Source organism: Pipra filicauda, unplaced genomic scaffold (genome assembly GCF_003945595.2).
Source record: "Pipra filicauda isolate LSUMZ 115617 unplaced genomic scaffold, ASM394559v2 scaffold301_size890592_pilon, whole genome shotgun sequence".
Taxonomy (NCBI): Eukaryota; Metazoa; Chordata; class Aves; order Passeriformes; family Pipridae; genus Pipra; species Pipra filicauda.
Window position 1 is genome coordinate 86,586 of NW_024104423.1, and position 27,354 is coordinate 113,939.

The 27,354-nt window shown below is 40.1% G+C and overlaps 1 protein-coding gene across 1 annotated transcript in view; it reads left to right on the forward strand.

The window, feature by feature from the left end:
- The first annotated feature begins 4,296 nt into the window (after window positions 1-4,296).
- Window positions 4,297-27,354, forward strand: part of SMCHD1 (structural maintenance of chromosomes flexible hinge domain containing 1) — a 74,459-nt gene continuing 51,401 nt past the window's right edge. Inside the window, exons 1-10 of the mRNA XM_027711313.2 lie at window positions 4,297-4,772; window positions 14,914-14,989; window positions 15,452-15,613; window positions 20,337-20,419; window positions 20,516-20,646; window positions 21,707-21,821; window positions 21,968-22,087; window positions 24,652-24,818; window positions 26,217-26,310; window positions 26,559-26,769. Coding sequence (XP_027567114.1) covers window positions 4,593-4,772; window positions 14,914-14,989; window positions 15,452-15,613; window positions 20,337-20,419; window positions 20,516-20,646; window positions 21,707-21,821; window positions 21,968-22,087; window positions 24,652-24,818; window positions 26,217-26,310; window positions 26,559-26,769 — 1,339 coding nt within the window. The 5' untranslated portion in view covers window positions 4,297-4,592. The remainder of the gene's footprint in view (window positions 4,773-14,913; window positions 14,990-15,451; window positions 15,614-20,336; window positions 20,420-20,515; window positions 20,647-21,706; window positions 21,822-21,967; window positions 22,088-24,651; window positions 24,819-26,216; window positions 26,311-26,558; window positions 26,770-27,354) is intronic.

A 27,354-nucleotide genomic window follows, 5' to 3' on the forward strand; every position in this document is an offset into this window, starting at 1 on the left:
GGCCAAGGCTGAGATGTTGTTTCAGGGAGTCCTTGTATCTTTTCTTCGGGGCTCCTCTCTTGCGGCAGCCAGTGGCAAGTTCACCATAAAGCAAGATCTTAGGGAGGCGGTGGTCCTTCATCCTGGAGACGTGCCCTGCCCAACGCAGCTGTGTTCTCATCAACATGGCCTCAATACTTGTGATAGCTGCTTGCTCTAGAACAGATGTGTTGGTCACATAGTCTGACCAGTGGATGTTTAGGATTGTACGGAGGCAGCGTTGATGGAAGCGTTCTAGGAGACGCAGGTGGTGGCGGTAGATGACCCATGATTCGGAGCCATATAAGAGAGTCGACAACACTATGGCTTTGTAAACACTGATCTTGGTGCTTTTCTTCAAGTGTTTATTACGCCATACTCTTTTGTGGAGTTTTCCAAAGGCACTATATGCCTTTGCTAATCTGTTGTCTATCTCTCCGTTGATCTTACCATCTGAGGAGATGAGGCTACTGAGGTAATTAAACTGTTGGACTGATTTGAGCTCTGATTCGCCAATGGTGATGTGGGGATGATGGGGGACTTCCTGAGGTGCAGGTTGATGGAGGACCTCTGTCTTCTTTAAGCTGACTTCCAGCTCAAAGAGCTCAGCAGCATCTGCAAAGCAGGATGTTAAATGCTGCAGGGCTGCTTCTGTGTGGGTGACAAGGGCGGCGTCATCAGCATAAAGCAGCTCCTGGACAAGATGGTTTAAGGTCTTGGTGTGGGCCTTCAGACGCCTTAGATTGAATAGACTTCCATCAGTACGGTATCAAATGTAGATACCATCCTGATCATCGAGGTCTGCTGTGGCCCTTTGGAGCATCATGCTAAAGAAGACGGTGAATAGGGTAGGAGCGAGAACGCAGCCTTGTTTCACACCATTCTTAATTAAAAAGGGCTCAGAAAGTGTGTTGCCATATCTGACTTGGTCGTGCTGATCCTCATGGAGTGAGATGATCATTTTAAGGAACTTGGGGGGACAACCTAAACATTCCAAAATCTGCCACAGACCTTTTCTGGGCCCAACACTGATCCCTGGGGGACACCACTAGTGACCAGCCGCCAACTGGATGCAGCACCGTTCACCACCACTCTCTGGGCCCGGCCCTCCAGCCAGTTCCTAACCCAGCACAGAGTGCCCCTGTCCAAGCCGTGGGCTGCCAGCTTTTTCAGGAGTATGCTGTGGGAGACGGTGTCAAAGACTTTGCTGAAGTCCAGATAGACCACATCCACAGCCTTCCCCTCATCTACCAGGCGGGTCACCTGATCATAAAAGGAAATCAGGTTGGTCAGACAGGACCTGCCCTTCCTAAACCTGTGCTGGTTGGATCCGATCCCTTGTCCATCCTGTAGGTGTCATGTGATTGCACTTAGGATGATCTGCTCTATAACCTTGCAAGGCACTGAGGTCAGGTTGACGGGCCTGTAGTTTCCCCGGTCCTCCTTCCAGCCCTTTTTGTGGATGGGCGTGACATTCGCCAACTTCCAATCATCTGGGACCTCCCCAGTGAGCCAGGACTGTTGGTAGATGATGGAGAGGGGCTTGGCGAGCTCTTCTGACAGCTTCCTCATCACCCTTGGGTGGATCCCATCTGGTCCCATAGACTTGTAGGGATCCAAGTGGTTCAGCGTGTCGCAGACTGTTTCTTCCTGGATTATTCAGGGGCTATTCAGCTTCTTATCTCTGTCTACAAGCTCCAGAAGCCAGCTGTCCTCAGGACAACCTGTCTTACTGTTGAAAACTGAGGTAAAGAAGGTGTTAAATAGCTCAGCCTTTTCCTGATCTTTGATAATTATATTCCTGCCCATGTCCAATAAAGACTGGAGGTTTTCCTTGCCCCTCCTTTTGCTATTGATGTATCTGTAGAAAGACTTTTCGTTATCCCTAACAGAAGTGAATAGATTGAGCTCAAGTTGTGCCTTCGTCTCTCTAATTTTCTTTCTACATGACCTAACTGTATTCCTAAACTCTTCCCAAGTAGCCAGCCCTTTTTTCCATAATTGGTAGGCTCTCTTTTTTACCGTAATTTCCTTCAAAATCTCCCTGTTCAGCCAGACTGGTCGTCTTCCCCACCAGCTTGCCTTTTGGCACACTGGGACAGCCTGCTCCTGTGCTTTTAAGACTTCCTTCTTGAAGCATGTCCATCCCTCCTGGACCCCTTTGTTTTCAAGGGTTGTTTCCCAGGGTACACTTTGACCTGAAAAGAATTGAACTGGAAAGCTGCTTGAAGTATGATTATTCTTTGTGGTGGAAGGCAGCCACAGGAGCGTCTGTGTGGAATGTGTGCAGATAGGTAAAATCTGGCCTGGCTTGATAGCTCGGACCATTATTCTGTACATAAATGGAGTAATAAAGTTACAAGAGAGTTCTGCCTGGACAAAATCTGTCTCCCATGGATTCATTCACCAAAAAGGGTGCTGAGTGAGGGACTTTTGCCGCAAACACCTAAACAAATTCAACACCCACAAGTCCACAGGCCTTGACAGGATGCATCCAGAAATGCCGAGAGTGCTGATGGACATCATAGCCAGGCCACTCATGATCATCTTTGAAAGGTCATGGAGATCAGGAGAGGTGCCTGAGAACTGGAAGAAAGCAGATGTCACCCTGGTCTTCAAAACAGCAAGGAGGAGGATCCAGGGAACTAGCAGCCAGTCAGCCTCACCTCAATCCCTGGAAAGGTGATGGAGCACCCTATTCTGGAGGCCATCCCTGCCCACATGAAAGACAAGGTGACATGGAGTAGTCAACGAGAGTTCACTAAACCTAAGTCACGTTTCACCAACCTGATGGCCTTTTACAATGAAACGACTACCTGGATGGATAAGGGGAGAGCCTTGACATCAGCAAGGCTTTTGACACTATCTCACAACATCCTCATAGGCAAAGTCAAGAAGTGTGGGTTGGATGAGTGGACAGTGGGGTGGATTGTGAACTGGGTAAGTGGCAGATCTCAGAGGGTCATAATTGGTGGCACAGGATCTAGTTAGAGGCCTGTCACTAGTGGTGTCCCCCAAGGTTCAATACTGGGACTAATTTTGTTTGACTTATTCATCAGTGACTTGCCTGAGGGCATGGAGTGCCTACTCAGTGAGTTTGCTGATGGTACAAAACAGGGAGAAGTGGCCAATACCCCAGAGTGCTGTGCAGCCCTTTGGAGGGACCTTGACAGGTTGGAGAGATGGGCAGAGAATCTTCTGAAATTCTACAAAGGCAACTGCAGGCTCCTGCATCTGGGGAAGAAGAACCACAGGCACCAGTACAGGCTGGGGTCTGACCTCCCGGAAATCAGCTCTGTGGAGAAGGACCTGGGGATCCCGGTAGACAAGCTGTCCATGATCCAGCAGTGTGCACTTGTGGCCAAGGTCAACAGAATCCTGGGGTGCGTTAGGAATAGCATTGCCAGTAGGTTGAGGGAGGTGATCCTGCCCCTCTGCTCAGCGCTGGTGAGGTCATATCTGGAGTGCTGTGTCCAGTTCTGGGATCCTTGGTACAAAAAGGACATGGAGCTCCTGGAGCAGGTCCAGCACAGGGTTACAAGGATGGTTAGTGGACTGGAGCATCTCTCTTCCAAGGAAAGGCTGAGGGAGCTGGCCCTGTTCAGTCTTGAAGAGAGCTGACTGAGAGGGGACCTTATCAATGTATGGAAATATCTGAAGCGAAATATCCAGAAGACGGAGCCAGGCTCTTCTCAGTGGTGCCAAGCAATAGGACAAGAGGTAACAGGTAGAAACTTATTCACAGGAATGTCCACCTGAATGTGAGGAAGAACTTCTTTACTGTGTGGATGACCAAGCATTGGACCAGGCTGCCCAGAGAGGTTGTGGAGTCTCCCTCACTGAGGTATTCCAGAACTGTCTGGATGGAATCCTGTGCCTTGTGCTCTGGGATGACCAGGATTGAGCAGGGAGGTTGGACCAGATGACCCACTGTGATCCCTTCCGACCTCACCGATTCTGTGAAACAACAGCGTTGGGATCTGGATTTAGTTTAAGGCACACGAAGCGGGACTTCACGCCTCCGGGCTGAAGCCAAACTGCCGCACTCACAGCAAGATCCAGCCTCTCCCCGGCACAGCCGCCTCCCGGGGCGCGGCGGGGACGTGCCCGTCCGGTGACAGGAGGGCTCCGGGGGCCCCGCGCGCCGGGTCGGTCGCGGCACGCGGTCCCAGCGTCCGACCCGCCTGCGCCTCCCGCGGCCGCGCCGGGCGGAGCAGCGCCGAACCCCTCCCCGCTCCCGCCCCGCCCGGCGGCGGCAACGGAAGTGGCGCGGCAGAGGGCACCAAATCCTTCCGAGGTCGCGGAGCCAAAACGGCGCTTTCGGTTCCAGGCCCCTCCCTCCTGTCTGGCCCCACCCCGAACCGCGGGCAGCACCGTCACCGCCGCCTTCCCTCCGTTTCCCTCCCTTTCCGGGCCTCCGCAGCGACTCCTACCCGGGCCTCCCGCCTGGCTCCGCCTCCTCCTTCCCCGGCCGGGTTGCGCTGCGCCAGGTGGGGGCGCTCGCGGGCGCGGCAGTGAGTGCCGCTGGCGCCGCCATCGCAGCGGGACGGTTTCCGTCCGCTCGGCTCCCCAACATGGCAGCGGCAGCGGGAGGCGGCCGCTCACCGCGCAGGCCGGCGCTGCTGACCCCTCGCGGCAACGGGGACCGCACCGTGTTCCTCTTCGACCGGCGCCGGGAGCAGGCGGACCCGGACGAGAAAGTGCTCAGCTACGGCAAGGACAACTACCGCGCCTTCCGCAGCGCCGTGTGCCAGGTACGCGGCGGGGCGGGCGATGGCGGGCACGGCGGCGTCGAGGCTCCCGGCGGCGCCGGGGACCGTGGGGCGGCCGGGGGCGTCGCAGCCTCCGCCGCCTGCCGGGGGGCCGCCGCGCCCTCCGCCTCACCGCCAAATTTGTTGCCGGCACAGGTGGGCGGGCGTGGGGGAGAGCCCGCGGCTGCCCCCTCGGTGTCCCCTCTCCCGCAGGGAGCGGGACGGCAGTGCGGGGCGGCGGCGGGAGGCGCGCGGGGAGCAGCCCCTGGCGGCGGGCGAGAAAGCCGCGGGAAAGCGGCGGGCGGGCCCCGAGCGCCCCCGCGCGGGCAGCGGCGGCGGCGGGCGCGGTGCTGCGCCTCGGAGGGTGCTGGCAGGAGGGATGGTGTTCCTCGGCCCCTGGTGGGACTCGGTGATCTCAGAGGTCTTTTCCGACCTACTTGAGTCTGCGATTCTCTTTGTGCTGTCCAAGGTGTTGGCGGTAAACGCCGATCGTTTCCCGTCCATAGCGCAGTGACTGTCTCTCCGAAGCCCCCAGCGGTGACTGCCCTTTAAATACTTTTTCTGGCTGGTCCATTGCTTTGTCGCGTGTCCTTTCAGTTTTGTTTCCCTTCTTTTCGCGAAACGAAACGAAACTTATTCCCTCTTCAGATCTCTTGGAGGTGGAGATTCCTTTCTACCTACGTGCTGTTTACTGTAGTTTGCTGGTGATACCAGTGGGCATCGCCCATCTTCTGTAATGGTTTCGTTTTTTTAGGGAATAATAAATGTCATAGACCTGTTAGCTGCCTGCATGTTTTGTCTTGTGAAATCCACGGGAAAATAAGCTGTAGAATGCAATAATTTAGCCTGATAAAACGTTTATTTTAGTTTCTTTATCCAGTGTAATTTGCACTTTGTTCTTTAGGGTATAAATTATATAGTTCATATATAGATAGGATATAATAAATCTATATTTTATATTTAAATAAATAGAATATTTTTCTATAATATTATACAAGTATAACTTTTATGTAATAATTCTACCTGTAATGCATATAATTAATTTCATGTATAGTAATATAACATACAATGTATATAATGACAAGAATACGTAAATAGAATGTATAAATTATAACATTAACATATTTATTAAATAATGTAAATAAATAAATATAATAAATGAACAAGTAATATAGTGTTTAATGTAATAGTTTCCTACTGCAGTGGAAACTTTGGGTTATCAGTGTCAGTGGGAATAGCTGTCACATATAATTACCTGCTCCTTGCGTAGTTCATCTATTTCAGTGTCAAAAATGGCATATCCATATTCTGATAGAGGCACTGAATCTGTACTGCTATTTAAGATGGAGTCACCTTCCCTGGAAGTGTTCAGAAAACATGTAGACATGGCTTTTTGCGGTATAGTTTAGTAAGTGTGATTTTATTTGTTCAAGGTTGGACTTGATGATCATGGAGGTCTTTTCCAACCTTTATGATTCTATACACAGAAGTCACCTGGCTATGGAGTGTTAGCACATTCCTTGGTCTGATCAGCACCACTAAAGTTCAGAAGACTGGAAGAAACAACTAGTGAAATGGAATAAAGAAATTAGTACACTTCATGCAGTGTAACATTCTGAGAAGTTAGACAGTGGGGGTGGGTTCATGGGCTTCTAAAGGTTTGTATCTCCTATGAGAAATTATGAGTATTCCATTATTTTCTCCAAGACTTTTCTTAATGGATCCCATCACAACTCTACATAGCAGATGAATTGCAAGAATACTTCAGAATAATATTTTCAGTAGTTAAGGCAAATATGTGGATGATTAACCCATGTTTTTTTCTTTTCTTTCTTTTGTAATTAATTGATTGGCTGAGTTTAACACTAATTTGCAATTTGTTATATACAACAGAGTGTTTTCATGATTTGATGTGCACTCAAGTGACTTGTGTTTCCATGCATCTTCACAGTGTTCAGTAGTTCACAGAGCTTTTGGGATATTTGCAGTCTTATACAGAAGTAAGCCATCATCACCAGCTGTGACAAATCTTAGGTACAAACAGCTTCAGGGGTTTGTTGTCTGAAAAGTGTATTGACATTGTGAAGGCAGTAATTTGCCATTGGGCAGACTGCTCCGATGTGCAGCATAGCATTCGAAAAGTCTGGTGCTGCAAAGCCGACCGTGGTGTGTTTGAATTTGATGCCCATGAAAGTAAAATTTTTCAAGTATAGTTTTTTGCAGTGTTAACACCATAATAGCTGTCAACAGTCCTGTGGCTGTTTTGGGTAATAGAATCTGTGCTCTTATGAAGTTATGCACCAAAATCCTCAAATGATCATTCACTTGGAGAAAAGACTTCTCCAATAATGTGTTGACTGTGTGTAAGTGCAGTCAGAGATGGGTCTGTTATTGCTTGTTTCAGTGTGGTGAGTCTCTGCACCTTGGAGCTTTCATCATCTAACTCTGAAAGGATGCTGAGACAAGTGGTTTGACATGACCAGTAAATGCTGGTACAGTGAAAAGTGGACAGACAGAGGTCTGAGAAGTTTGATATCTGATGTCTCCCACATCAACAGTGTACAGGTTCTCCTTAGACTTCTGGAAGAACATTCTGGCATCTCAGTGCCCCTGGGAGCTTTGTGCATTGTGTGTGTTTCTTGGAGTGTTTTACTCCTGAGTTCCCCAATTTGAAAGTTGCAATTAACTACTTTCATGAAAAAAGTGATGGATAAATGGGTTCACCTGGCTGGGACAGACTTTCCTCACTTCATGGTGCTAAAAATGTGTCAGAGAAGTGATGAAAGTTCAGGAAGAAAGATTCTTTTGTTAAGCGAATTCTCAGTTGATTCAGACTAAGATGAAGTGGATTGTTATATTCATCCTTCTCCAGTTAAAGCTGTTAGAGATGATCTGACCGCTTGATAAGGAAAATGCCACATATGTAACAGTGTTGTTCCCACATCTACCATATCTGGTGCCTCAACCTCAACACAGGCTCAGCTTTAAATTGACTTTCACTGGAAGTTTGTCATACAACTGAGTGATGCTGCTGTACCAACAAAGGTGCATAGATGTTTTCCAGTCTGCTAGTCTGGGCTATGGGGCTGGTCATGTCTGATAAGGATGCTGGAAATATTAAGCTGTTGGAACTCATCATCATCATCATGATCATGGCTAGGCTTTGCAAACTATTTCTGCTGTGAACATCTTCCTGTGGAAAAAGAGAATTCCTATGGATATAACTGGATATGTAGGAGTCAAAGGAGAGGGTAAATCCTGAAAAAAAATGTGAAATTAAACCTGACTGCAGTATGTGATGAAGGCATGATCTTGGCCTTCTGTTTCTGAGACTTACTGTTTTTGCATAATGCAGAAAGAAGATATTTTCCTGTTTGTGTAGAAAAGAGCTGATTCTGCCATTTGAGAGGTCAGTTTAGGAGCTGATGAATGTCCTCGCTGTCTGTTGTTGCATAAAATACTTCTCCATTATTATTGAAATATTCTTTATTAATTTTTGAAACTTTTGGGGTATATTTGAAGCAAATATTTTTTTACTGTCCCCTGACAACAAGCTAATGTGTGGCAATGTTGTTGGATGTGGCTTTATATACTGATAAATTAGTTTTTCATTCTCAGTGTTGGGGGAATATTTAGAAAAAAAAATCTTATAAAAGAAGCTGAAGAATATGTAGTCTTCATTCTCCATCCTTACAAGGTCAATCCTTAAGCAGAAATCTAATTAAAAGTGATGTTAGCCTGATTATTCCATTTGAGCTCTGTTGAGCATATATGAAGCAGTCATATAATTTCAGTGTGCAGAACCATGAAGTTTTAAGGTGAATAAGTGAATTAAATACCGTGTTTTGTCTCTTCTTGGCAATACCATTGCTTGTGCACCTTCCTGTTGTCTTCTGTTAGGTCAATGCCCCACTGCTTGTCTTGATATTTAGAATATAATTCAAAATAAGTATTGGCGATGAGTGGAATGGAGCTAAACTGTTGATAGCTAATCTTAGATCCCTTGCTCATGTTGTCCAGGTACACAGTGGAGCTGGAACACTTCATTTTGTTGCTAAGCTGGCAGGAATCCTTCCAAGCACTTAGACACAGAAAGGTGTCTGTGCTGAAAACTGCACAAAAGTTTTGCTGTATGTGAAGGGTTTTTTGAGAGTCTTTGAGGTGAAGTACCAGTCTGAAGAGAGTTAAATGTACTAAGATTAGTGTTACTACTTAAATAGGAACTGAATACATTTGTAGATCTTCTTTAATTCTCTTGAAAGTTTTCATCATTGCTGTGACCTCTTTGTGTGAAAAAATTATAGGTCTGTAATCTGTATTGAAAGTAAATATCTGTAATTGAAGTAAATACTCAAAAATCAGGTATCGCAGTAAAACAATTTTTTTTTTGCTTTTAATCTTTTGTCACATCTTATGTTGAGGTTCCCATTATATCCTAACCATCATCATCATCATCATGATATCCTAACCAGTCTACTTATTATTTAAATAGATTTTTTTTGCCAGTCCACACAAATAAATTTCAATAAGCCGAGGCAAAAAAGGATATTCATTAAGATGCAGTAGGGACAATAAGCATGGGTGTAGTAGAAACTTGAGAAATAACTGTACATTTTTGGTGAATATTTGCTTACCAATGCCTAATAAATAATGTATAATTAAATTATCTGGAATTAAAGGAAAAATATTAGCAACTTCTGCAAAATTTGTATCACCAAAGAGTAACTGTTAGATGTATTTAGAGGTATTTAGATTACTGACTGAAACATCATTCTGATAAACACTCAGTAGAAGTACTTCCATTCCTAACGATGAAATCAGTCCATCTTAAAATAATTATATTTTTGTATTATGAAACCTATATTTGTTTACTCAATTTTAGCAATTCTGTATAAGCAGAAATTAAAAATAGATACATTTTAAACGTACTGTGCATACACAAAGCAAATTTTTCCTTGATTTTTAAAGAAACTGTTGCAGGTACTATAAGATATATATAAGATGTAGCAACATTGTAAGTTTTTTCCAAAACTATCACATTGTATTTCAGACTTCGCTGAAATTCTTGTGTATAGCATCTCTGCGGAGGTTTTGGTGGGAAGAAGGATGCAGTTTGCATACCTTGGTACACTTAGATACTTCTTTATGGTGTGGTGATTGATTTGGAAAGCTGCGTGACCTTTAAGTTCTTGGTCAAATTTGAGTGTTGGCAATACAGTCAGATGCAGAATATCTGCACTCTTTAGGAGTGCAGCTTTTAGATGCGACTGAGTACTTTTTGCTTTTGAAGAACAAAATTCTGAATTCTTGTTACTTTAACAAGTGGTGCCATACGAAGTATTTTGGTGGTGGAAGCTTACACTGAGTTGATGTCAAAATTTTGACTGATAGCTATGCTCATGAACATTTCTGATTGTGCTTTTAGACACAACAGTTTGTGAAGGTCTCATGTAAGTTACTATGGTTGTCTAGACTTATTCTAAGTCTAGTAATGACAGCACAGCTCTTTGCAGACATTCTGGGGTCCCAGGCTTCTTTCTGCTGGTTATATGCTGCAAATCTTGAAAAGATGTCTGAGTTAACAACTGTTCTGGACAAAATTTTATAGATATATGCTTGCGGCTTCTGCAGTTGTCTACTGTCATGCAATTTCCCTCCTTTTTCTCTCTGGTTTTCAAAAAAAAAATATGGTAAAGCTTTAAGATACCTCATAAAATTTTATTATATTACTGGATCTATTACATAGCAATGTTCCTAAGTGTTTCTTTTGAACTATCTGTTCACTTCTTAACATCTTTCATTGATTACTTTTTGTAAATATTTAGAAGCATATCAATGGAGCTTCTTATAGTAGTGAAACTTTTAAGTAGGACAGAGGACAAGGCCCCTCGAGTTCTGCAAATGCTGTAATTTGATCTTTAGATGGAGATGGCTCTGTCAATAAAGGATGGTTGAAAAATATTATAGAACATTAGTGTTCACTGCTAGTTTTTGTCTGTAGGTTGTCTCTAGTGACCATCTGCCCAGAAGATACTGACTTCTGTGTGTTCTTCTGTTTCTGTAACACACAACTCTTTGTTTTGAGCTCCATGAAATGCTTAGAAATAATTTCTGTCTTTTTTTTTTTTTTATTTCAACTGCTTTTTTAGAGACTTTTGGATCCCCTTTTTGTTGGTGTCCAAAGATGTTATATATTAAGTTTGTGTTCAGATATTTGGGAAGATCAATCATGTTATGATTAGAGATGATTGTTATCATACTTGCCTTGCTACCATGAGTGCTTAGCCCCAGATCCTTGATAACAGATTCTCAGCAGAGTGTCTAATTGACCTAAGAGTGGACTGGAAAAGTTTATTTGATTAGCATGCTTAAGAGTTCAGTACAGTTGTTCCAACTGACTTCCAACAAGGTCTTTGTCTCCACTTAATCTTTTTATATCTTAGTTTTTGTATTTGTAATTTGAATAATTTTGTATTTATTAATTACCTTAATGTATCTGGTTGTATGAATAATTGAGAGATGATGCAAATATCTCAGTGTCCATAAGCATTACTGAAAGACAGTTCTTGGTTTGAAAGTCTGTGATTTGAGAGTGAAATCCTCTTCTGTAAATGCGTACTACCATTTCATCCATTTGTTGCTATATAAAATCTCTCAATTTGGACTGGTAGCTCTTTTTGATGTGGCATAAAGTGGGATAGCTAACTGATAAATGTGTGTTGTTCAGATGGCAACCTGGCAAATAGTGTGGGATATTTAGTTAATCCTGTGCAAAGTTACATAAGGCTACAGGCCTCTCGGAGTTTGAATTGGCTTCATTTTTCCAGATTCCAGAACAAGTTTCTACAAAGGAGCTGCTTGATCAATGTGAAATACTGAAAAAGCTGTATTGGTTTTTTGTAATGTTGGGTAGCTAAGTAACTGTCTATGAAGGACAGCATTGAAAATGACATTGCGAGATTTCTTTACATTTAACTGATACAATTCAGGTCCCCTTTAGGAGTTTTGTGTTGGCAGTACAGTTCTCTTAGCCAGAAAAATACTTCTGGGCTAGATGCCTCTTGGAGGAAGATAACTGTGGCTGTTAAGTTTCTGTTATCCTTTGGCTACATCATCAAGCTCTGGGATCAGTTCTTCACATCATTCCTACGTATCTGCCTGCTTAGGTCGGTTACTGTAGAAGGAGACAGCATTTTAAGGGTGCAGAAGTTGCTTATTGTAGGAAACAACTTTGTTTTGGAAAAGGTTGGATTGCGAGGGGTTAAATGTCTTCTATAAAGATACTGTAGTTTTGATTTCACTGTTTGACCTCTGTCTTAATGGAGTGTTCCATTCCTTCAGTTTGAAAAGTCACCACCAGAAATTATTATCCTATGGTAATAGACTGTAGGACCAGAAGAAGCAGACCAATGATTCTGTGTTTACAGCATGTTATTTCTCCTTCACTTACCACTGCAAGCCTGTTCATGTACCTGCAAACTGTGGCGATACACACAAAGCTAAATATTTGCTTGTTGAACACCTTTTCCAAGGCAGATAGTAAATCTAGAGGTGAAATCTATGTTAACTTCATGTTAAGTGTTTTAGTTGGCTTAGTAGCCAGGTAAACCTTGCTGTGCAGGTGCAAATAAAGTAGCAACAAAAGTTGGTTTTGTGCTTATGTACTAATATGTGGAAGAGAAAAGAAATGGAGGTCTATTTGAAGGAGGCTTTGCTGCTGAGGAGTTATTTGTGATTTGTGGGCTTGTGTTTTGTTTTGAGTTTGGTTTTCTTTTTAGTTTGTAAAGAAAACCTGTGACTGAAGGAAGTACATAAATTGAACCTTGCTTCTTGATTCAGATTAAAGGGTTAGAGAGATCACAGTTCACTCACACTTTCATGTATCTTACCTGTAAATTGTTCTGCTGAGGGCTTGTTGGGCATGGGGCATTCATGTGGCTGTCTCAAACTTTTTTAGCAGTATACTAATCTCATGTCATAAATAGCTACCAACAAATTGAGAGCTATTAGCTTTATTTATTTAGCATGAAGCATAGATGACACTCCAGACTGAACCTCCAAGCTTATAAAGAGTGCATTTCTTTTGTTTGTACAAAGACAGCTTTTTTCCCTTAGGTACCATTCCATGGGTGTAAGGACTGGTATCCTGCCATGTGTAAAACAGGCTTGACTCAGGGATTTTTTTTTCTTAATTTGACTTACTGCCAATTAACACAATTTTTTGCTTATTGATTGAGGGGGCAATTAAACACTTAGGTAAATGCTCTTCCTTCTTCTCCAAGCTCATCTTCTGTCATAAACCTTTTTTTCCCCCCCTTCCTAGTCTAAGCTACCCTTGTTTTCCCAATACACAATGCTTGGTCAATCCTAATTCCTTTGGTGATGCAACAGGTGATGTGAGAGGTCAGGGCCATTTACAGGGCTTTATTCTGCTTCTTCTCCTCCTCCATGCTTTTTACTGTTTTTTTTTCCACTATGGAAGGTTGTCCATAGGCCACAGCCTTGTGAGAGTAGGAAGACAGAGAAGGGAAATTGCCTGTCCTGACATGGGTCCTCCATGGGCCTCACTGCCTTCGGGGCCATCCCTGCTCTGGTGTGGAGAACATGGAGGTCCCTAGCAATGTGTCCTCTGCATCTCCTCTATTCTTTCTCATTTGTCTCTTCTGTTTCTACCCCGATAAGTTTGAGCAGGAGCATCATGTGCCCTTCTGGTTGAAATTTGGATGTGTAGTTTGAGAGCCATCTGGCACTGGTCATGACTGGCTCAGGACAGTTGATGCTTATCTGTGCTTTCAATGTAAAACTCTACAGTTATTCTATATTAACCACTGACCTCGAATGGCACAGTAGAATGTTAGTTTTCTAGTATCCATATCCTTTGTTCCTTACTTTCCTTGCTCTGAGCAATTTAATATTTTTTCCTACGCAGATTTTTCATGTGGAAATTTGTGTAATGTGAGAGGTTGACTTCAAGTGATCTGAATGTAGAAGAGTTAAAAAGTGTGATTACTCCAGGTTCTTTAGTCTGAACATCAGTCTCTTTGTATCATCTCTGTTTCACTTGCACCAAGTGCTATGATAAATTTGACAATTTTGCTAATTTTGCTGATGGATAATAAATATATTTTTAACATGGTCACCGTTGGGGAAAGAGTAACTGAAGTATGAAAAGCAGGCTTCTAAAGGAACCTCAAACAGTGTTTTAAAAGTATTTTCATGAGTCAGAGTACTAGGGATGGAAAGAAAGAGGTATGGGAAATGATGAGGGCAAACTGCTGCAGAGAATGCCAGAGTTTCAGGGAAGAATATCTAAAAGTGCATAAAACACCTGTCTGAGCTGTGACTGTAGGACTGAATGGGTTTAATGAGACTAGATCTGACTTTTTCTTGAGTTTCAAAGGCTTGGAAAGACAGGAGAAAATACAGATATTTAGGTTATTATTTTGAGAAAGAGATTAATGTTGAACATCAGGGTGCAAAAATAGGGGCAAACGCAGAGGCATTTAAATGCATGTAGAAAGCAGGATAAAAAGTCAAAAGCTGCAGTAACATATTCAAAATTTGGAGGCATCAAAGCGGCAAAGATTGTTTAGGTTCAGAAGAATAAACTTCAGTGTTTTAGTGGTAAAGAATTTTTCTGAAAGAAATCTATTATTTTTTTAAATGTATGATATAATTGAAGAACAAAGATTTAATATGTATCCAATGTTAAGAAATACTAGATTGGTTTAGTATCTCAAAACAGTGCAGTTAAATATGGGACACCCTCTAGGTCATATCTACTGCTGTTGTAGGTGCAGCCTGAAGTAGAGCTGTTCATTCTTGTTCTTCAGCCCCCAAAGTGATTACCTGTAAGACATTTCCTCCTTCTGACAATTGCTATTGCTCACTAGAGCATATTTTAAGCAGGTGAAAAAACAAACAGCTCTAGTACAGACAGATTTGGCTAAGCTGAGAAGGCAAATGAAGTTAAGTTCTGGATTTGAACTGTGTTCTAGGAGTTAGTACAGGAAAAGTATTTGATCACTTCTCAGTAGTTTGTGACAAAGTAAATAGACCACCTTTTTTTATTATTTGTTTTAATTTCTCTGAATCTTTTTGGAGTACTTAGTTGTCATAACTGAATACCCTCCAATTTTTATAGGCATTTGGCATAGCTACTGATGAAAAGTTTGTTATCACCACAACAAATAGGAAGGAAATTACAGAAGACAACTTCAGTAAGTATCTTAGATGGCAAAATAATTACAGCTATTTCTTATATTGATTGTCAAGATCACATGATGATTGTTAATGCTCTATGACACGAAATAATGCAATAGTGAACTGAAAGTACAAGTCCTGTAATAGTTTGCCAAGAATTGTTACAAAGGTGACTTTCACAAGCAGGTTTTCGACAACTACTTGCTAGTATGATGGACAGTTATGCTAAGTAATTTTTTTACTGTCCATTACAAATTCTGTAAATGATAGGGAAAAATGGCATGTATGTAGCTATCACCTGAGAAAACCTGCATTATTAAGCTTGGAAACGTGAAAAGATATTAAATTAAATGTTGTTGCTAAATGCTGAGCAGGCAATGCTTAAGATTAGAGATTACCTGAGGGCAAGCCGGTACTGGTTTTGAGAGCAGAATTTGTAGTGCTCTTCAATATAGCCTTGTATTTCATTTTCATTGCAGGCGAACTTGTTCAAGATGGAGTCACTTTATATCTGCTGCAGTCAGTTGATCAAATGTTGCTTTTGGCAACCAAGGAACGAATTGACTTCCTGCCCCATTATGATACACTTGTCAAAAGTGGCATGTACGAGTACTATGCCAGCGAAGGGCAAAATCCTCTGCGTAAGTAGCTGCCAAGATAATCGTCTTTAAATGGTGTTCATATGAATATAATGTGGTTATAACTAAGAGTTAAATTTAGTTTAACTTTTAACTTTTAGTTATAGCTGGTGAAAAAAAAGTCTTACCTGTAAAAAAAACTATGTTCCTCATGCAAATTTTTCTTTTAAAAATGAATTAAAGTGACCATGTAATAATCCAGATTTATAAAAGTATCTCCTCAAATACTTCTTAAAGAAGTTTGAATATTTTAGAAGTAAAATAACTGTAGCCTGAATAATCTTGTGGATGTCATCCAGACAGGGAGCATTTGTGTTATCAGGTTTTTGTCTCCTATACTAAACAAAAGAAACTTTGTGTTTGAATTTGGTGAACAGTTTTTCTATGAGCTACAGTAGAATTTTGTGTGCCCTCCCATCGGGGGTTCTACAGGGCTTAACTTACCAACAAGAGCAAGTATTCATTTTAAAAGATGCTACTTTAATTAGTTTTTATCTAACTGGTGTATTAAATATGTAACCAGCATTTTGTATTGTTTTATTGAAAAAAATAATTTCTGTTTATGGCTTCTGTGAAAATTCTGTCTGTGGCTATGATTACTTTTTAGGTATGTACTTCTTAGGTACCGCAGGTTCAAAATTGTGCAGAAAAAAATGCAACTATCAAGACTCAAGCATGATACCATTCCCACTGTGATTTCTGTTTTAAAACAATATTGACATCTATAAATAGCAAATATATTTTTAAGGACCAGTCTCCTTTTTCCCCTTTCCTCTTTCTGCGCTTCATTTGTTCCCTGCTGCAATGAAGACGCTGTTTTGGTTCAGGTTTGGGGGTACTGTGCTCAAAGTGCACTGATAGTTTGATCAATGATGTGTGTGTATCCCTGTGCACAGGAATTGCTATATTAGACCACCCAAAGCATTCTGTTGAGATCTGTGCTTTGTTCTTGCCAGCAGCCATTAGTGGACCTGTTGCTAACCAGCACAGAGGAACCTACTGGAAGGGTCTAGATGGGTAGTAGCCTGATTTGTACTGATCACAGCCTGGTGGAATTCATGATCTCAATGAATATAGGCTAGGTGAAAAGTATAGTCAGGACTCTAAACCTTAGGAAAGCGAACTTTCAATTGCTTAAGGGCGGGGTGGATGGGACACGCTGGGAAACAGCCCTTGGGGATAAAGGAGTAGAAGAGAGAGAGCAGCTATTTAAAGACTTTTTTTCTCTTTGAGCACAGGAACTGTTGATTTTCATGTGCAAGAAATCAGGCAAGGAAGACTAGTATGTCTGAGTAAAGACCTCCTGGTCAAACTAAAACACAAGAGGGAAATGCGTAGACAGTGGAAGCAGAGACATGAATACTGGGAATAATGCAGGGATACTGCCTGGAAATGTAGGAATGGGATCAGAAAAGCTAAGGCACAGGTAGAGCTAGATTTGACAAGGAATGTGAAAAGAATGATAAGGATTTCTACAGAGACATTAAAAAATGATGACAAAAGAAATTGTACCCTCAATAAATGAAATGTGGGGTGGAGGGGTCTAGTGGCAACTGGCATGGAGAAAACTGAAGCACTAAACAATTTTTTGCCTAAACAATTTTGTGTTTTCACTTTTGATTGCTCCTCCCACAATTCTTGAGTCCCTGAATCTAAAGGCAGGGACTGGGGGAAGGATATTCCCATTCATCAGCAGAGAAGATCAGGTTCAAGACCATCTGAGGAACCTAAATGTACAAGTCCATGGGACCCCATGAGATGCTTCCCAGGGTCTAGAACTGTCAGATGTAGTCAGCAAGCCATTCTCAGTGATATTTGAAAAGACCTGACAGTCAGGCAAAATTTCCAGTAGCTGGAAAAAAAAAAGGGAAACATCACACTCATTTTTAAAAAGGAGTACTGTGGGAACTATGAACCACTCAACCTCACCTCAGTGCCCAGTAAGGTCATGCAACACATCCTCCTGAAAGCTATATCTAAGCATATGGTTGACAGGGAGGTGATTAGAGACAGCAAACATGGCTACATGGCTTCACCAAGGGCAAATCATTGGTGGATAAGGGACGAGCAACTGATGTCGTCTGTCTTGAGTTCTGTAAGGCCTTTGATAGTCCCATACAACATCCTTGTGGCAAAATTGGAGAGATACGGGTTTGACAGATGAACTGTTAAATGAGTAAGAAGTTGGCTGGATGACCACATTCAAAGACTTGCAGTCAACAGCTCAATGTCCAAATAGAGATCAGTAACACATGGTGTGCCTCACAGGTCTGTATTGGTACTGGTACCGTTCAATATCTTTATTAATGACGTAGTGGGATTGAGTGCAAGCTCAGCAAGTTTGCAGAAAACACCAAGCTGAGTGGTGCAGTTGATAGACACTTGAGGGAATGGATGCCATCCACAGGGACCTTCACAGGGTTCAGAAGTGGGCCAGCATGAACTTCAATAAGGCCAACTGCAAGGTTCCGCTCTTGGGTCAGAGCAATCCCCAGTATCAATACAGACTGGGGGCTGAATGGATTGAGAACAGCCTTGCCAAGAAGGACTTGGAGATACCAGTCAATCAAAAAGTTGGATGTGAGCCAACAATGTGTGCTTGCAGCACACAAAAACCCAGTCATATCCTGGGCTGTGTAAGAAGTAGTATGACCACCATGTCGAGGGATATGAATCCTCCAGCTATACTCTGCTCTTGTGAAACATCCACCTGGAGCACTTTCATCCACCTCTGTGGCCCCTAGCACAAGGCAGACATGGACCTAATAGAGCATGTCTGAGGAGGGTCGTAAAGATGATCAGAGAACTGGAGTACCTCTCCTGTGAAGACATGTTGAGAGTTGTGGTTGTTCAGCCTGGAGAAGAGAAGGCTTCGTGGAGACCTTATTGCAGCCTTCTAGTACTTAAAATATGCTTATAAGAAAAATGGGAAGATGCTTTTTACCAAGGTCTGTAGTGACAGGACGTGGCGTAATGGTTTTAAACTGAAAGAGGGTAGATATAGATGGAACATAAGGAAGAAATTCTTTACTGTGAGGGTGATGAGACACTGAAACAGGTTGCCCAGAGAAGCTGTAGCTGCCTCATCCCTGGAAATGTTCAAGGCCAGGTTGGATGGAGCTTTGAGCAATGTGATCTAGTGAAATATGTCCTTACCCGTGTCCGAGGAGTTGGAACAACCTAATCTTTGAAGGTCTCTTCTGTCCTAGACTCTGAACTCACTTGTTAAAAGCTGTGTTTTTCCATACATGATGGAAACTACAAGAAAAATAAGAGCAAAAGCAGTAGAATGAGATAGTTCTCTGTTGTGAATTTATCAGTGTTGCTGATGATGCTAAACTGGATGGTGAGGTAGACAGATCAGGAGAGAGCTATCTTGGAAAGAGACCTGGACAGGCTGAAGCACTGGGCAAGCAAGAACAATGTGAAGTTTAACTGGGCTTTGCCTGTCAGTGTTTGCAGGTCTAGATAATGAAAATTTCTTCACATTTTGCTGTAGTTTAAAATAATTTTAAACTTATGTTTGGTCTGTTGGACAGTATCACCAACATACATTTGCTGTTTTCTCTCTGTGAATACAGTTACCCCAAAGCTTGAAACAGACTTATTGATGAATCAGAGAAGTGATCTAAAGATGGAATGTCAGTGTTGTCTTTTTGAAGTGGGTTGATTTTTCTTTTTTTTTAGTAGTAAAGCAAACTTTTCTACTACTGAAGGAATGGTAAACTTTTTGCAGTATTTTCCTCTGTCGTGTTATTGCTAAAACAGCTTGCTACAGTGGTTTTAAGTCATCATTCTCTCTTAAAGAGTGAACAAGCTTCAGGTGTTTATGAGAAACTTTTCATATGCATTTATGTCAGTTCTTGAACTTGTCTGTACTCTGCAATTAGGTGACAGAGAAAAAAAGGATTTGTGCTCTGAGTGCACTGAATGTATTCATATTGCTACCACAGAAGCTTTTAAAATGGTCCAAAAGTTGTGGTGGTCATAAGTCTTCTTGTGGTCATAATTCTGCAATCATAAAGAGATTACAATGATCAAGACTACAAACAGAATAATTTTTAGATCTGCTTCTGTAATGACATTACTGGTATATATTTTTTCTGATGTGATACCATTTCTTGCTCTTGGAGACCATACTGAGGTATTTTGTGAAATTCTGCAACAGGCCAGTGATTCAAATTTGCAAGCTAGATATGTTAAACTGTCTACTTTTGTTTGTTTTGTACTAGAATTGACTGTTAGAGCAAATAGGAGTTTTGAGTTTGTGTAAGTGTACTGCAGCTGATGCTCCATATTTGCCACATATCTAAGGCCATGCTTAACCAATTTCCCATGTTGCTGAAGGACCATTATTCTTTGATATGGAATAGTAAGTATGGATCACATAACTGATGCTCAACTGCTGTTGTTCGCAATGAAGAAAATGTAGAACTGTTTTTGTACTTCAAAAACAACTTGAGGGAAAATGCCACATGCTTCAGTGTTGATGCATGGTACTAATACTCAAGGGATTTCTTTTACGTGTCTGAAGTGTATGGCCAGTATAGCTTGCACCTGGCACCGTAGCATTCTGAAGAACCTTGTAAATTACAGGAAATAAAACTTTCTTTTTAGAGAGTCTGGATGGAAATGTGTTCCTTAAGGGTAAGTGAATAGGTAAAGTAAGTGGGTGTCTGTTTTCTGACTCCTATTTAATAGGGTTATGTTTCTTCAATTTCTTTAGCATTTGCCCTTGCTGAGTTGATTGATAATTCTCTGTCAGCTACATCCCGAAATACCGGTATTCGGAGCATACAGATAAAATTGGTAAGATGGAGATATTCTACCTTTTTTAGGTGTAGTTCACATTATCCCTTTTTATTGGTGCTCCTTGTTGAGTTGTGTTGGTTTTTTTCCCCTCAGTTATTTGATGATTCCCAAGGAAAACCGGCTGTTGCTGTGATCGATAATGGAAGTGGAATGACTTCTAAACAGCTTAACAACTGGGCTGTATATAGATTGTCAAAGTTTACAAGACAAGGTGACTTTGAAAGGTTAGAAAGTTTTAAATATTTCTGCAACCATTAACAAACTCTGCGAAGGTTCACAAAATACCCTTTTAAGACATAGCTCTGTACCAACACTTAGCTAAAACCCATCATTTTATGATTACATAATTAGATTTATACTTTTTGTAGCTAGGAAGTTAGAGAAGCTTCATAATATGAAACTGCTCTTCTGATCTTATGGTACTGTGTGAATATTCAGATAGAATAGTAAATGTGAGGGTGAGAATTACAGCCTCAGTCTTTTCATATGAGTAACTACTGTAAAAAGTAATGGGGCAGTGGAAAGTGGTAATATGGTTAATGGAAGGTTTTTTGCATTGGAAGCATCTCCAAATAGAATAGCAAAATCTTTCGAACATCTGGAGATAAGTGCATAAAAAGTGGTTCTCGGTCATATGTAAAGAAATTCACTGCTTTTTGAAATTACTGCAGGTGAGTTCAGTAACAGTGGAAAAGTACAGTATTCTAAAGCTACAGATTTAAACTGTGGGTTGCTACCGTTCAAAGGGAGTGTATGTGCAGATTATAACAGGTTAACCTCTACACCTTTTTTTCATTTGGGACTGCTATTATTTAAAAATAGATGTTTGTCCTAAACTACGTAAGACTGTTCAGGCTGACTTAAGAGACATGGAATTTAGTTACTGATAGCATATGCTGTCTTTCCAAGCCTGCATTTAATAGTTGGTTGGCATTATTTCCCATTTTGACTTAAAAGTATTTTTATGAAAGGATGCTGTCAGAAAGGTCAGGCTTTCTTTCTAAGCATTTTCATTTGAATAAGATTTGGTTTGTGAGAAGGGACAGAAATGTTTTATAAGAGGACTTAGGAAAATACTTACTTGGTCATCATTCTTTCAGAAAGAATACATCAGGAATCTTAGGCACGTACAATATTACAGTTTTAATAGGTCTAAATTTGAGGAATTTTTAACAAGGTGAAAGCAGTAAGAATTTAATATAAGCTATTAAGATCAGAAGTTTCATTGTTTTTTTACATTACTTTTGTCTTGAGAAAATTTATTAAGGGCACTTTTTTTCTCAGTGATCATTCAGGATATGTACGCCCTTTGCCAGTGCCTCGTAGTTTAAACAGTGATATCTCTTATTTTGGAGTTGGAGGCAAACAAGCAGTGTTCTTCGTTGGACAGTCTGCCAGAGTAAGTAAATGTCAGTCTTTATTTTAAAACATTTTTACATAATCAGATTGTTATTTCCTAGCTTTTAATCACAGCATTAAACTATTTTATTATGTTCATTTTAAGTCTAATTTTGATTTTAAATGCTGTTTCTTTAATAAAATCAGATGATAAGCAAACCTGCAGAATCTCAGGATGTTCATGAACTTGTCCTTTCTAAAGAGGATTTTGAAAAGAAGGAGAAACACAAAGAAGCAATATATACTGGTTTCATTCGAAACAGAAAGGTAAATAGCCATAATACTTTCTCCTTTTTAATTGAAAACCTTTCCCAGGTTAACGTGATTTAACTGTATAATATTTATGTAATACTCATCTGGGGATATCTTCATCTTATTGAATCATTTTCACTCTGGAGTGTAAAATGAAGTAATGGGAAACTTGAAGACACTGTATCATAAGGCTTTATTTCTACGTGATTCTGTTTTCTCTTGTCAGTTAAAATTAAGGGACAGAAATGCTATATATTTAAAAATACTTTTCTAAGCACAGCAATTTTTTTGTTATGTATGAAACATAAAGAAAATGTGTGTTCTTTGAAATAGCAATGAATAAATTAGGGAAACAAATTGCATATGTAGAAATTTGTAGAAGAACTAACTTCTTCTGGGAGAGAAGTCGAGCCAGATCAACAAAACCCAGTGGTTTTACAAATATTCATTGTTTTGTAAAATAAGCGAACTATTCAGCTGAAAATTAAGATGAACTGTCCTGATGCTTTTCATGAAGAGGAAAAGCTTGAGCAAAAAAACTGTAAGATAAAGAGGAAGACTGAAAAGAACTGTTCTTCGGATATTTTTGAGCAAGGTGGTAAAGGCAAAGAATATAGCTAAGGGTGCAGATGGGAGGCAGAGTGGGTGCTGTGTGTGACAAGGTAGTCAGACCTTAAGCCCATATAAAATGGGATATATCAGTGTTCTTGGCCCTTTATATGGTTGAGAAAGGAACAGGAGATAAATAAGGTTTTTATCGTGCCAATCTTGGGTCAGTGACTTGCAACAAAAAATGAATTGTCAGGGTTTTGTTTTTAATCTCTGTACAATATTGTTGAGAAGGTAGAGTCACAAAAATAGACACTATTTTTGTAAATAAAATAGTCTGCTTTTATTTTATTTTGAAAATAAAAGCAGACAAAATCAGCTTTTTTTAGAGGACACAAATGCTTTCCCTCCCATTTAATATTAAAAAGGTGTAAGTTGGAGGAAAGTAGCTGAATGAGGTGTGTAGATACTACTAAAAGTGGTACAAGAAGGTGGTGCAATCAACTGTTGGAAAAGTTGTGGTGATAATATAAAATTAAAGTTGACACAGTTAAAAAATGTAAGTAAAGTTCTATTAGAGGAAAAAAATAACTTGTAACTATCCAAGAGGGAAGACATGATGTGAAGAACTCAAGTAATAGAAATGAGATATGAAGGTAATGGATAGATAACTCAGGTTTAGGAATTTTTTTGCCAATCATTGAAATACCTAGGCCAGTTAATTATAGCAATGTGAAATAAAGTGTGTGAATTTGTCTCTTCAATGACATGAAAAATGATCTGCGCTGCACACAGGTGAGCAAGAGAATGCTGTGGCAGAAATAGAAGTTGTAATGGATTACTAGGGTGAGAAGAATAATTGAGTCTTTGAGGCATTGAGTTGGTAAAGGAAGTTACTTTTGCAAAGAAATCAAGATGTAATCAATATCAAATATAAGGCACTGTAGAACAAGGCCAGAACACTGAAGAGAAGTGGCGTTGATGGCGCCTCAGCTGATCATCTTCTCTCAAGGGATAATAGGCACCTATCTTTACTGCACTCACTTCCCTGGACCATTTAATATTGCCAATAAGTAAATAGTACTTTTCTAGTTGAGATGGATGCTAAGAATGTAGGAGAAAGTGCCATGGTAGTTTATTCTCTTGGTTAAGGAGAGGTCTTTAAATCCCTGAGAAAAGTAAGTCTTAATGGAACACCCTTGATTAATTATTTCACCACCTATGGGCAGGTAAGACATGTCTCCTTTCATGACTTAGTGATGTGGGTTTTGCCTGCTTTCCTGCAAAATGAGGCATGAAGCTGTATTTGCTACAGCTTATCTTCTCAGCTGTACCAATTGTTTGCAATGACTATAAAGATCTCAATCTTTGTTTTAAAGATAGCTTCTTTTCTGTATGTAGCAAATGTAAAGGAGTATCCATTGGTCCAGCATGAAGCATGACATCAACCACTGTGATTTTGTGCAGCTTAGAAACCTGTCTTAAGAGTAAAGTGCATCCATCCAGGAAAAGATAACTAGTAGCTTCCATAACTGAGAATTTCTGTTTCTGTGAGATACTACTGGATATTTCATCTGGAAATTCACCATTTCCTTTTTACAGCAAAAGTGTGTTTCTTCCACTTCAGTTTTTGTTATAGAAAGCAACCTGCTTTAAAAGCAAATAATTTTTTTCTGGCTTGTTTTCCTAAAAAAGACTTCATGTGTTATACACACAATAGTCCCATTTGATGAATGAGAACATGGATATCCCACAGTGTCACATTAAACATGATTAAATCCATTTCTAGGCTGAACACTTCAAATGCTGTGATGTAAGTGAGTTGAAAATTAACTGGATCAGGGATGTCACATTCTCAGCTTGTTGACTTTAGTTTGGAAACTTTTATTTTAAGCTTTAATCTTTTTTGATATTTAGCATCATATGTTCTGTTTTACTTTCCTGTTATGTTTTTTAATCTCTTTCAAAGCTGATGGGAGTTCAGAAATTCAGTTTACATTCCTGCTTTTATTATTTTACTCTTTTTGTAGCCATCTGACTCTACTCACATCACAAGTGATGATGAAAGATTTCTTCATAATCTAATATTAGAAGAAAGGGATAAAGAGAGTTTTACAGCAGTTGTCATTACAGGTGTACAACCAGATCACATGCAGTACTTGAAAAACTACTTTCACCTTTGGACGAGGCAGCTGGCGTAAGTTGATGATTTGAAAGATTTTAGTTAAAAGTGGACTACTAACAAAGTCAGCTAATTATGAATTACTTCCTTTTTGTTCTCAGCCATTGGCCTTCTTCCTGTTAAAGCTGTTCATACATCCTTTGTTGATGCTACAATTAGTTTTCCTATTTAACTGATTTTACAGAAGCTAGAACAACTGAATGTGGCCCCCTAAATCAAAGATGTTTACAAGCATCAGTTTTAATGTGACTTGATAATTGATACATAATTATCCAATGTGGGTTATGTGCATTAGTTCTTTCCAGCCATGTCTTGAAATGAAAGAGCTGCCTCCATCTGAAATGGACCCGGTGCAATTATTCAAGTATATGCCCTGTAGCTGTTACAGTAAAACTAATCAGATTTAGCTTTCTGGTGCATCACTGTCAACTGTAATGGCCTTTTTTCCCTCAAACACCTCCACATACCCTTCTGCCATGCCTTTTGCCACATGTTTCATTCTACATTAATGGGCTACAGCAGAGCCCTCATTGTTTTGGATGCTTTGAAGTGGAGACAAACCCCTAAAATAACTATGTCTTAAGGCCATGAGAGCACCTTTTGAAGTCTGGAGAAAAAGCAGACAAAATGCTAAGCAATTTGGACATACTGTAAAGTCCTAAGCAATGAGGCCATGAGGAGCTTTTTGCTGGGAAGCAAGATTTCTCCTTGGGGCACATTTAGTGTAGTGGATGTCAGAAGCAAAGCGCTTGCAGGTGCATTCAGTCCCATTGATTCGTATAATCTCATTTTTGTGCATGCCACCACCCTAAGGTTTAAGGATTCAGTCTTTGAAGTTGAAAGAACTAGCTAGCTTGCTGAGAAGTTGAAGTAAATGCAGTTAAGTTCCTCAGTTTTCTCAGGCTTCGTATCTATGAAATGAATTAGTCTACCTGACCGTGCTTTTGAAGTTTCTTAAATGAGCAAAAATGCCCATTAGAAAATACTGTTTAGAAATAGAAGAATTGAGCACATCCATGACTCTTGCCTATATTCAAATATTTGTAAATAAATTAAGGATAGTGATTGTTGGTTAAATGTTTCTATTGCTATTAGATGATTGATACAAAACTGGTATCAGAAACAAAGTGGGGAAAGCTTTGTCTGTAGTTCTTTCTCATCTCCAGAGTACAGAACAATTTACAGTAGTTTTTTAGTTTGTGCTTTGATGTAAAAGATCTGGTAGCCATGTAACAATCATAGGGGTTTTTTTCACTTATGCATCTTTTTCCAATTTGTTTCCAACTATTTTATCCAAAAATTGGATATTTTAATAGAAATATGAGCTTATATAGATTTTTTTTTAAATTATAATGTGCAATTTCTTAATTTCACTTTCTGGTTTTGGATATTTTTTTTTGAAATGTATTTCAGACATATCTATCACTACTATATTCATGGACCAAAAGGAAATGAAACTAATGCTGTAACAAAAGACATAAGCCCTTTCAACAACATCGACATTCAGGTAAGAGGTTTTATACATATTAGTCAAAAGTCTTCTTTAATGGCAGTTTATTTCATATTGTGCCTGTTTCTCTTTATTCATGCATTTTGAACTACAGCATTTTAAGATGTGTATGTAATTTAATTTTTTTAAAGCTAAACTATTTATCGTTGCAGCATAGGAACTAATTCATTTGCTCACAGTCAAGTGTCAAAATGCTAATTACTTTGTCTTCTGATCTAAGGAAAAATCAACTTGTTTTCTTCCAGATTTCAATGTTCGAAAAAGGAAAAGTACCAAAGATTGTCAATCTGAGGGAGATCAAAGATGACATGCAGACATTGTACATAAATACCGCAGCAGATAGTTTTGAGTTTAAGGCACATGTTGAAGAAGAAGGTATAGTGGAAGGAATCATCCGATATCATCCTTTCCTGTACGATAAAGAAACATACCCCGATGATCCATGCTATCCGTCAAGTGAGTGAAATGTTTTGCTACTTGTCAGTCCTATCATAGACAATCCCACTACTCTAAATGTTTAAATGAAATAAAAACTAAAACAATTGAAATTGAAATGCAAATTATTACCTGATTTAAGTTGTGTCAGAACAAAAAAGTTCACATTCTTTGGATGAACAGATCCTGTGAATAAATTGGCTGTTGTGGTTACTTGTTTGTGTAAACCTGATCTTTGGCATAACACTGTCTGATTTCAAACTATAAACTCTCATGGACTGTAGTCAGATTGAAACTTTCCATCTTCCTGACTCTTAGATCTTTGCTCCAAGAAACTAATAAAATACCAGCAGTTAGATTCAAAAGATTCTGATAGCAGAATACTGCAAAGGACAACATGTAGTCTGAAGTCCTTAATTTAAAATTAGTTTATTCAGTCGTGATGAGTTTTCAAATGCTGAGGGGTTTAAAATATACTGTGTTGGTATATTTATTTATTTTTTTTACAAAATCTTGAGCTTAATTGTGAAGAGATTTTATGATATTAGAAGAGCATCAGTTGAAACTAAGAGGAAAAATAATACTTATTCAAATTCAAAACTTTCA